The sequence below is a fragment of the Colobus angolensis genome, unplaced genomic scaffold, assembly GCF_000951035.1.
Source record: "Colobus angolensis palliatus isolate OR3802 unplaced genomic scaffold, Cang.pa_1.0 Scaffold311, whole genome shotgun sequence".
NCBI lineage: Eukaryota > Metazoa > Chordata > Mammalia > Primates > Cercopithecidae > Colobus > Colobus angolensis.
The window spans coordinates 2496147-2508289 of NW_012116389.1; the positions used below are offsets into that span (position 1 = coordinate 2496147).

Consider the following 12143-nt stretch of genomic DNA (forward strand, 5'->3'; position numbering starts at 1 on the left):
GAGGCTGAGGCAGGAGAATGGCGTAAACCCGGGAGGCAGAGCTTGCAGTGAGCTGAGATCCGGCCACTACACTCTAGCCTGGGTGACAGAGTGAGACTCCATCTCAAAAAAAAAAAAAAAAAAAGAAATCAATAATAAAAAATAGAAATAAAACAAGAAAACCCAAAACTCATCACATGTTTAGAACTAGAAAAACACCCTATACTCCTAAATTATTTGTGGGTTAAGAAGAAATCATAATACGTATTATAAAGCATTTAGAATGGATTGACCACAGAAACTGTATCAAAACTTGTTAAATGCAGCTATAATTAAGGCTCTAAGCTTCCTTCTATTACTTTAGTTGCATTTTACAAGTTTTGCTATAGCTCCTGTGGTACAGGCACACACACCCCTGAGAGATTTCAAACTTGCATTTACCTCTTCTCAAAGTTGTTTTTCGAGTTTGGCTCCCCTGTGTGGAGAAGGCTGAGACCATCTGAGACCTCCAAGGGCTCTTCTGGGTCGTCAGCTCTGCTTTTGAGGCTCAGTTCTTTTTCCCTCTTTTTCTCCATCTGCTTCTGTAACCGTTTGTGCTGCATCTCCTGCATTGCCTTGAACTGGAGCCGCAAAGTGTTCTGTGAGGCTTCATCTGCTGCCATCCTGCCCTAAGCATCAGAAAAGAAGCCTGAGCTGAAGCAAATTCCACACTGAGCCCTCAGCACACAGTCCACCCTGTCTGTGGCCCCATCCCTGAAGTTTACTGCTTTGCGTTGCATGTATGTCCATGCAGAAGCTTGGAAGCCCCAACCTCAACTCAGATCACTAGAAAGCCAAGGTTGAGCTGAGCATCCTCCCCAATTCCTGAACATGCCAACAGATTGCACATGGCATCAGAATAGTCTCCATTACTCAGACTCAACACTTGACTCTTGCCTGTCCCTTAAATCAATAGCTCTCAGCTCTGGTTGAACATTAAAATCCCCTAGGAACTCCTACATAGCAATGCCTAGGACCATCTCTAGACCAACTAAATCCCAGTTTCTAGGAATGGGGCTTGGCCATCATTTCTTCTTTTTCTTTTTAAATTCAGGTATAACTCACATGCAATAAAGTACATAAATCCTGACCACACGACTCAGTGAATCTTTCCATAGACATATACCTCTGTGGTGACAACTCAGATCAAGGTATAGGGCATTTCCAGTCCCTGAGCAGGCTACTTTGTGCCCCTTCCAGTGAATCATCCCCCAAGACAACCATTATTCTGACTGCTACCACTGAAGATTAATTTTGTCTGGTTTCTTTTTAGTCAGTCTATCAAAGAATAATTTATGTACAATAAAATATATCAGGTTGGGTGCAGTGGCTCATGCCTGTAATCACAGCACTTTGGGAGGCCAAGGCGAGTGGATTTCTTGAGACCAGGAGTTTGAGACCAGCCTGGGTAACATGGCGAAACCCCATCTCTACAAAAAATTGGCTGTGATGGTGCATGCCTGTAGTCCCAGCTACTTAGGAGGCTGAGGTGGCAAGATTGCTTGAGCCCAGGAAGTGGAGGCTGCAGTGAGCCATCATTGTGCCATTGCATTTCATTCCAAGTAACAGTGAGACACTGTCTCAAAAAAAAAAAAAACAACCCAAAAAACCCACCAATTTTATGTGTACAAATGAGTTTTTACAAATATATTCACCTGTGTAAATCACTGCCACCATCATGAGAGAACATTTCATCACCCCAGAATCCTCCAGGTGCCCTTTTGCAGTCAATTTCCCTGCCAATCCCAATCCCAATCCCAGGCAAACTATGGTCTGCTTTTGTTCACTCCAGTTTTGCTTTTTCTGGAATTTCATATAACTAGAATCATATAGTAGTTAGCCTTTTGTGTCTGGCTCCTTTTTTGCTCAGCACTACCTTTTTGAGATTCATCCATGTCATTGCATGCATTATAAGCTCATTCCTTTTTATTACTGAGTAATATTATGTTGTTTAAATAAACAACAATTTGATTATACATTCACCTGTTATTGGACATCTGAGCTGTTTCCAGTTTTGGCTATTATGAATAAAGCCGTTATGAACATTCATGTATAAGAAGGTATTTGTGTGAATGTATGTTTTTATTTCTCTTGGGTAAATACCTAAAAGTGAAAATTCTGGTTTATATGGTAAATTTATGTTTGACTTCACAAGAAACTGCTAAAATGTTTGCCAGAGTGGCTGTACCATTTTACATTCCTACTAGCAATGTATAGGACTCCCGGTTGCTCCATCCTTGTCAGCATTTAGTCTGGTCAGTCTAAATTTTAGACTTTCTCGTTAGTATGTAAAATGGTATCTCAGCCGGGCGTGGTGGCTCATGCCTGTAATCCCATCACTTTGGTGGGATGGATAACCTGAGGTCACTTTGGTGGGTGGATAACCTGAGGTCAGGAATTCGAGACTAGCCTGACCAACATGATAAAATCCTATCTCTACTAAAAATACAAAATTAGCCAGGCATGGTGGCACGTGCCTGTAATCCCCGCTACTCAGGAGGTTGAGGCAGGAGAATTGCTTGAACCCAGGAGGAAGAGGTTGCATTGAGCCGAGATCACGCCATTGCACTCCAGCCTGGGCAACAAGAGCAAAACTCCATCTCAAAAAAAATAAATAAATAAGTAGGCTAGGCACGGTGGCTCATGCCTGTAATCCCAATACTTCGGGAGGCTGAGGTGGGTGGATAACCTGATGTCAGAAGTTCGAGACCAGCCTGGCCAAAATGAAGAAATCCCATCTCTACTAAAAATACAAAAATTAGCTGGGTGTGGTGATACAGGCCTGTAATCTCAGCTACTCAGCAGGCTAAGGCAGGAGAATCACTTGAACCTGGGAGGCAGAGGTTGTGGTGAGCCAAGATTTAGCCATTGTACTCCAGCCTGGGCGAGGTTGCAGTGAGCCAAGACTGCACCATTGCACTCCAACCTGGGTGACAGAGCAAGACTCTGTCTCAAAACAAACAAACAAACAAATAAATAAATAAAATATAAATAATTAAAATAAAATAAAAATAAAATGGTATCTCAATGTGGTTTTAATTTGCATTTCTCTGCTAACTAGTTATGTTGAGCATCTTTTCATGAGCTTGCAGACCATGTGTATATCTTCTTTTGTGATGTGTCTATTCACATTTTTTGACCATTTTAAAATTGTATTAGACAACACAATTTACACTCACAATACAATCACTCACTGTTACTGAGTGATCAGTTTCTTATACATTCTTGATGTTTTGTCTGTTTGAACTTCACATAAATGAAATACTAGAGCACAGACACTGGAATTATTAAAAGCTCCCCTCATGACTTTAAAGTGTAGCCAGTGGTAAGCATCCCTGTCTTAAACCAACCTCAAGCCACATCATCTATCTATCATCCAATTGATCATAAATCTTGTTTATTTTCCATAAATGTCCTAAAATCTGCCCCCATGTCTTCATTCCCACTGATACCAGGCTTATAACCACCTTGGGGTATCTGCACTTGCTGTTACCTCTCCCAGGAATGTCTTTCCCCCAGACATCCACCTTACCTACTTCCTCTCAAATGTCACCTTATCACAGAGGTCTCCTCATACCCTATTGTAGAAGGCATCCCTGCCCTCACTCCCCATGCCCTTGCCCTGTTTCGTCTTCCACCATGGCACTGAGAGTCACCTGACACATTATATTTTGATTTGTTTACTTGTTGGCTGCCTCTTTCCCTCCAGCTTCACAATGGCAGGCACTGTGTGTTGTTCACTGCTGTATCCTCAGTGCCTATAGCAGGGCCTGGTATGTAGCCGGCATGGAATGAACATTTGGGGAACAAATGAATAACATTTGCTGAGGGACTAGTTTCTCTAAACCACAGTTTTGAGTCTGACAGACTCCTGTGCAAAAGCTTCAGCAGATGCCCCTTAGCCACAAAGCCAAGTCCAATGGCTTTAAGTGCTTTGGATGTGGCCTCTGTGTCCTTCTAGCCTGTTTTCCCTTTCATAATGTCAAGTTCTAGCTAGTTGTGTTGACTTGCTCCTCTGTTCCTCTACTGCCTTCTCCCTCTAAGGCTTAAATCTTGCTGATCCTCCTACACCCAGCATGAATACCATGGTCCTTTTCTGACCCTCCAGGAGGAATACTCCACCTGCCCAAACAGCCTCAACTGCTCTATCTGTACCTTCTCAATATACTTATCTCCATCTCGCACACAGGAGTGGTCCCAGAGCCTGTACCCAGCTACTCTTAAACTTGCTTCAATACCAAATCCCCAGGATACAATCTAAAAATGCTGATAACCAGGCCCCACCCCTAGAGAATCTGATTTAAATTAGTCTGGAGTGGAGACCAGGTGTGGGATGGGTAACTGCTGCCCAGGTGGTTTTAATGTGCTGTGGGCTGAGCCCAGGGTTTGGCAAAGGTCAAACAAAAGCAGGAGCTGGTGTTATGTTGAAATTCCTTACCAGGCAGCTCTGCCCAGTAAGAGAACTATAAAGAATTAACTCAGAAAACCTGTATTTTCCACATCCACACATTCCAAAAAACAGGTTTGGCCTTTGACCCGCTCCTAAGGGAGAATCTCTGAGCCCTTGGACCATCCTTCCCGATGAGAGTGTTTTTCTTCACCTGGGGGCCTTGGGCCATTCCAGTCCATGTTAATTAACAATGTGATTCATTGCCAGGTGCGGGGTAGGCTGGAGGCGGCTAGAAACTGAGTGACTAAGGTCAACTGTACCTATGTAACCATCTCCTAATAAAAACCCTAGACACCAAGACTCAGGGGAGATTCCCTGGCTGGCAATACTCCATGTAAGTTGCCATGAATTGTTTCTGGTAGAAGTAAGTACTGTTAACATGACTCTACTGGGAGAAGACAACTGGAAGCTTGCACCTGGTGTCTCCTGGACTCTGCCCTATGTGCCTCTTTGCTGATTTTGACCTGTATTCTTTCATTGTAATAAACAATACATGTGAGTATAATGGCTGGCCCAAAGGCTATATCCTCTGTTAAAAGACAAACGCTAGGCAGGCATGATGGCTCACACCTGTAATCCCAGCACTTGGGAAGGCCAAAGTGGAAGCATAGCTTGAGCCCGGGAGGCTGAGACTACAATGAGCTGTGATCGCCACTGCACTCTAGCCTGGGTGACAGTGAGACCCTGTCTCCAGCATAAAAAAAGAAAAACTTTAAACAAATCAAATTCAACAGAATTCAATTGAGCAAAGAATGATTCACAAATCTAGCAGCCCCCAGAACCAGAAAAGATTCAGAGTGACTCCTGGGCTGCCACCTAGTTGAATAAGATTTATGAACAGAAAAAGGAAAGTGATAAACAGAAAGTACAAGTGAGGTACAGAAACAACTGAACTGATTACAGCTGGCTGTTTGCCTTTTTTGAATACAATTTGAATAGCTGGCTGCCTGTGATTGGCAGAAACTCTGTGACTGGCATAAGAGTAGGTTACAGTCTGCTGAAATAGCTAGTTAGGTTACAGTTTACTATGTACAGAGAAACCTTTAGGCTGAACTTAGAATATATAAGAAAGCAGCTTTAGGCTACAGTTAGTTTAACACATCCCACAGACATTTTTGTTTGGCTCTCACAGAACACTATGTTAGGATTTGAATTTGTTGCCAACATTTAAATAATTGCAATTTCAATATCAGATTTCCAGTGTCAACAAAAGCAGTCAAACTCTGTAAAATATTTGAAGAGAAGTACTCTTTTTTTTTTTTTTAAGACGAAGTCTTGCTCTGTCACCCAGGCTGGAGTACAGTGGCGCAATCTTGACTCACTGCAACCTCCGCCTCCTGGGCTCAAGCAATTCTCCTGCCTCAGCCTTCCGAGTTGCTGGGACTACAGGCATGCACCACCACACCCGGATAATTTTTGTATGTTTTTGTAGAGACATGGTTTCACCACGTTAGCCAGGCTGGTCTTGAACTCCTGACCTTAAGTGATCCGCCCACCTCAGCCTCCCAAAATGCTGGGATCACAGGTGTGAGCCACCTTGCCCAGTCTGAAGAGATTTATTCTGAGTCAAATATGAGTGATCATAGCCTGTGACACAGCCCTCAGGAGATCCTGAGACCACGTGCCCAAGGTGGTCAGGGCACAGCTTGGTTTTATACATTTCAGGCAGACCTGAGACATCAATCAAATACATTTAAGATATATACTGATTTGGTCCAGAAAAGCAGGACAACTCCAAGGTTGGGAGAGGGGAGCTTCCAGGTCATAGACAGATTTAAAATTTTTCTGATTGGCAATTGGTTCAAAGAGTTACTATAAATAGGAAGGAATGTCTGGGTTAGAATAAGATCATTTGATCATGCAAATGAAGCCTCCAGGTAGCAAGCTTCAGAGATAATAGATTGTAAATGTTTCTTATCAGACTTAAGGTCTGTGTTGATGTTAATTAAATGTTGGTCAACTTCTCCTGAATTCCAAAAGGGAGGAGGGCATAATGAGGCATGTCCCACCCGCCGCTTCCCATCAAGGCCTGAACTGGTCTTTCAGGTTAACCTCAGAGTGTACTGGCTGAGAAGGAAATCCATTTAGATGGTTGGGGGACCTCTGAATTTTATGTTTGGTTTACACCAGCTTCTCTTACAAAAGTTTACAGATCTGGCAATGCTGGGCCCATAGTCCCACATGGACAGCAGCTGCTATGCAGAGTTCCTTTGGTGCACAATATGTTCTTTCCATTAAACCACCATCCCTGCCACTTCCAGATGCTGCAGCTGGCTCATCAGCTGCCCATTATCGCTGTACATAAATGTTGTTCTTTCTCTTAAACCTGCTGAATTCACTTTTATTTCCCATCAGCCACAGCAGATGCTTTGGGTTTGTGGCTCCGGTTGAGGATTAAGCCTGGTGGCATCTCAGGCAGGCTTCAGCCACTCCCTCTACCTGGGAGGCCTTCCTCCCAGGCCTCCCCATCCCAGCCCTTTACCTTCCCACTAACTCCCAGTTAGCCTCTAGGATTCCCCTCAGGGCACCCTGTGGACTCCCAGAATCCCTAGGGCACCCCTTGATCACTAAACTCAACCTCAGTGTATTATAATTATCTATTATTTTATTTATATTACTTCCCTTTACAAAGAGACCTCTTAAGGGCAGGGGTCCTAATATCTTATTTACTAATTCTCAGCATCTTGCCCAGAACAGGCCTTCAACTAACGTTTGTAGAATTGTCACTGAATGAATGAATACAGTAACTTGTAAAGCTTTTCTCCTTTTCCACTCTCAATTTGCACTTGAATTCACTGAGGAACTGGTACTCATTGAATGTACACTGTGCCCCAGGCAAATTACTGAACCTCTTTGCTTTCGTTTCCCATTTGTAAAATGGGACTCTGATACTTACAAACTTAACAGGGAGGTTGTGAGATTAAGTGAAAGAATGCATGGAAATAATTATCATTATCACTGTATGAAAAGTGGTGTTCTTGGCCCATTGAAGCCTCTGGGATAGACAGCAACGCCTGCACTGAGAGGACACCTATGGTCCCGACCGGCCCCCAGAGTATTAGTATCTAATCTATGCTATTCATGAGGCCAGTGGAGATTTGGAATTAATTGATCTGGGCTGTGGCCAGGGTGTCTATTTTTATTTTAATTTTTTTGAGATGCAGTTTTGCTCTTGTTGCCCAGGCTGGAGTGCAACGGCATGATCTCAGCTCACAGCAACCTCCGCCTCCTGGGTTCAAGCGATTCTCCTGCCTCAGCCTCCTGAGTAGCTGGGACTACAGGCGTGTACCACTACACCCGGCTACTATTTTTGTATTTTTAAAATTTCCCAGGTACGCTTAACGTTAAGCTGGTTTGAGAATGAGAGGTGTTAATTGCTCTGAAAGGCTGTCTGGGAAGAGAGAGGCTGCAGGAGAGACAAGCATCTCAGTCAATTTGAAGCTGAATGCAGAAGAAATTGGCCTGGGTGGGAAAGGGACGGTGCCTGAGTGGGGGGCAGAGGGCTTTCCTGCCAGAAGAGCATGTGCAGAGAATGTGATGAGTGTGGGGAACTATGAAGGGTTCAGAATGGCCAGAGGGCAGGGCACATTTGGGGAGGCACCAGAAGGAGGGTCTGATCTGCCCAGCTAAGGAGCCTGGACTTTATCTTGAGGCGCTGGGGATGTTCAGAGGGTGTACACAGGATCACCTTTGCCTTCCGCAGAGCTGGAGGCAAAGGGCCTAGTTAGGAGGGGGTCTCCGGGAAGCCATGTGGGCCTAAATCAAAACTGCAGCAGTGGAGATGGAGAAGGGGGAACAGGAATTGCTGCCACATAGAAGGGACTGAAGGCAGCTATGCGGAGAAGGAGAGGGGAGAAACCTAGGTGGTTTGGGTTTGAGTGACTGGGGAGATAGCAGGCCCTGACAGAGGAGCAGTTTTCCACGCTGCAGACAAGGTGGTGGACTTTGAGTGCTGGGTGGGCAGCTGGCTGGCTGAGATGCTGAGTGGGTCTGGGGTTCAGAAGGGAAGTCTGAGCTGGAGCCTCAGGTAGTTGAAACCTAGAGTATGAACAAAGCAGCACGAGGAGAAGGTGCAGAGTGAGGAGGTGGGAGAGAGGGAAGGAGAAGGAAGAGGAAGAAGAGGCAGCTGGAAGCAAGTAACAGCCTGACAGGTTTATCTTGCCTGCTGTCCAGAAAACCAATACATGGAAAACAGTCAGTTTTGCAGCAAAGAAAGAGTTCGATTGGCCAGTCAAGTGAAAGGAAGGAAGGTAATTCTCAAATCTTCCTCTCACTGCAGTGAGCCATGATTGCGCCACTGCACTCCAGCCTGGGCAAAAGAGCGAGATCCTGTCTCAAAAAAAAAAAAACTTCCTCTCCAAGAATATTAGCAAATTGAATCCAACAATGTATTTGCAAAATTATACCACATGACCAAATAGGAGTTACTTTAGGTATGCAAGGCTGGTTTAACATTAGAAAATCAATTAACGTAAACCTATCACATCAGCAGGCTAAAGAAGAAAAGTCACACAATCATATTAATAGACACAGAAAAAGCATTTGACAAAATCCAATGCTCATTCATGATAAAAACTCTAAGTAAACTAGGAATAGAAGGGAACTTCTTCAATTTGATTAAGAATATCTACCATCATACAGCTACCATCATACTTAGCGGTGAGAAACTACACGCTTTCCCCCTAAGACTGGGAACATGGCAAGATGTCCCTTCTCTCCACTGTCATTCAGCATCATACTAGAAGTTCTACCTAATGGAATAAGCCAAGAAAAGGAAACAAAAGATATACATTTTGGAAAGGAAGAAATAAAATTGCCTTGGTTGCAGATGACTGATTGTCTATGCAGAAAATCTCAAACAATCTATTAAAAAAAAACCAAAAAAAACCAAAAAAACCTCCTGGAACTTATAAGTGATTGCAGCAAGGTTGCAAGAAGTAAGGTTAATATACAGAAGTCAAATGGTTTCCCACATACTAGCAATAAGCAATGGAAAACTCAAGTTAAAAATGCAATGCCATTTATATTAACATAAACATTGAAATACTTAGGAATAAATCTTACAAAATATGTGTAAGATCTATACTAGGAGAAACATAAAACTCTGAGAAAAGACTATAAACTATAAAATTCTGATAAAATCAAGAACTAAACAAATAGTTATCTCATGCTCATGAATAGGAAGAATGAATATTGTTAAGATGTCAGTTCTTCCCAACTTGATCTATAGATTTAGTGCAATTGCAATAAAGAAATCTCAGCAAATTACTGTATGGATATTGACAAATTGATTCTATAGTTTATGTGGAGAGGCAAAAGATCCAGAATATCCAACACAATATTAAAGAAGAACAAAGGTGGAAAACTGACACTATCTGACCTTAAGACTTACTAGGCTAGGCGCGGTTGCTCACACCTGTAATCCCAGCACATTGGGAGGCCAAGGCAGGTGGATGGATCACCTGAGGTCAGGAGTTCAAGACCAGTCTGGCAAACATGGTAAAACCCCGTCTCTACTAAAAATACAAAAATTAGCCTGGTGTGGTGGTGGGCACCTATAATCCCAGCTACCTAGGAGGCTGAGGCAGGAGAATCACTTGAACCTGGGAGGCGGAGGTTGCAGTGAGCCAAGATCATGCCATTGCATTCCAACCTGGCCAATAGGAGCAAAACTCCATCTCAAAAAAGAAAACGAACAAACAAAAAAGACTTACTATAAAATGATAGTAATTAAGACAGTGTGGTATTGGCAAAGAAACAGACAAATGAATCAATGAAACCAAATAAAGAGCCCAGAAATAGACTCACATACATAGAGTCAACTGATCCTTGACAAAGAAACAAAGGCAATGATGCTGGAACAACAAATATCCACATGTAAAAAAGCGAATCTAGACACAGACCTTATGCCTATCACAAATACTAACTCAAAATGAATTATATACCGCAATGTAAAATGCAAAACTTATAGAAGGTAATACAGGAGAAAATCTAGCTGACCTTGGGTTTGGCTATGAGTTTTCATATATAATACCAAAAGGATGATACATGAAAGAAAAAAATTGATAAATTCAACTTCATTAAAATTATAAACTTCTACTCTGTGAAAGATACTGTTAAGAAAATGAAGAGCCCGGGAGCGGTGATTCATGCCTGTAATCCCAGCACTTTGGGAGGCTAAGGCAGGCGGATCACCTGAGGTCAGGAGTTTAAGACCAGCCTGGCCAACACGGTGAAACCCTGTCTCTACTAAAAATACAAACATTAGCTAGGCGTGGTGGCGCACATCTGTAATCCCAGCTACTCGGGAGGCCGAGCAGGAGAATCGTTTGAACCTGGAAGGTGGAGTTTGCAGTAAGCTGAGATCACTCCACTGCACTCCAGCCTGGGCTACAGAGCAAGACTCAAAAAATAAAAAAAAATAAAAAACAATAAAATGAAAGAAAAGAAAAGCCATAGAGACTGGAAGAAAACCTGCCAGACACATATTTGACAAAGGACTATATCCAAAATATACAAAGAATTCTGATAACTTAACAATAAGAAAATACCCCAGTTAAAAAATGGGCAAGGCCAGGGGGTGGCTCATGCCTATAATCCCAGAACTTTGGGAGGCTGAGGTGGGTGGATCACCTGAGGTCGGCAGTTCGAGACCAGTCTGGCCAACATGGTGAAACCCCGTGTCTACTAAAAATATAAAAATTAACGTGCCGGGCGCCGTGGCTCAAGCCTGTAATCCCAGCACTTTGGGAGGCCGAGACGGGCGGATCATGAGGTCAAGAGATCGAGACCATCCTGGCTAACACGGTGAAACCCCGTCTCTACTAAAAAATACAAAAAAACTAGCCAGGCGCAGTAGCGGGCGCCTGTGATCCCAGCCATTCCGGAGGCTGAGGCAGGAGAATGGCGTAAACCCGGGAGGCGGAGCTTACAGTGAGCTGAGATCTGGCCACTGCACTCCAGCCTGGGAGACAGAGTGAGACTCCGTCTCAAAAAAAAAAAAAAAAAAAAGTTAGCTGGGCGTGGTGACAGGAGCTTGTAATCCCAGCTACTCAGGAGGCTGAAGCAGGAGAATTGCTTGAACCTGGGAGGTGGAGGTTGCAGTGAGCCGAGATCATGCCATTGCACTCCAGTCTGGGTGATAAGAGTGAAACTCCGTCTCAAAAAAAAAAAAAAAAAAAAATAATAATAATAAAAGCGGGCAAAAGATCTGAACAAACTCCTCAACAAAAAAGAAACACGGATGGCAAATAGACATGAAAAGATGTTCAGCATCATATATAATTAGGAAATTGCAAATTAAAACAAAAATGAGATACCACTACACATCTATTAGAATGGCTAGAATCCAAAACGTTGACAACATCAAATGATGGCAAGAATGTGAAGCAACAAGAATTTCCATTTATTGCTGGTGGGGATGCAAAATGGAAAAGCCACTTTGCAAGACAATTGGGTAGTCTTTTTCAAAGCTAAACATAGTCTTGCCCCGTGATCCAGTAATCATATTTACCCAAATGAGTTGAACCACACAAAAACCTGCACATGACGGCCGGGCGCGGTGGCTCAAGCCTGTAATACCAGCACTTTGGGAGGCCGAGACGGGCGGATCACGAGGTCAGCAGATCGAGACCATCCTGGCTAACACGGTGAAACCCCGTCTCTACTAAAAAAT

The 12143-nt window shown here is 43.3% G+C and overlaps 1 protein-coding gene across 1 annotated transcript in view; it reads right to left on the reverse strand.

Annotated features, from left to right (window-relative positions):
• CCDC13 (coiled-coil domain containing 13) overlaps nucleotides 1–12143 on the reverse strand; it is a 69229-nt gene that overhangs the window by 54186 nt on the left and 2900 nt on the right. The window contains exon 2 of the mRNA XM_011950964.1: nucleotides 421–647. Within this exon, the coding sequence (XP_011806354.1) occupies nucleotides 421–641 (221 nt within the window). The 5' untranslated portion in view covers nucleotides 642–647. The remainder of the gene's footprint in view (nucleotides 1–420; nucleotides 648–12143) is intronic.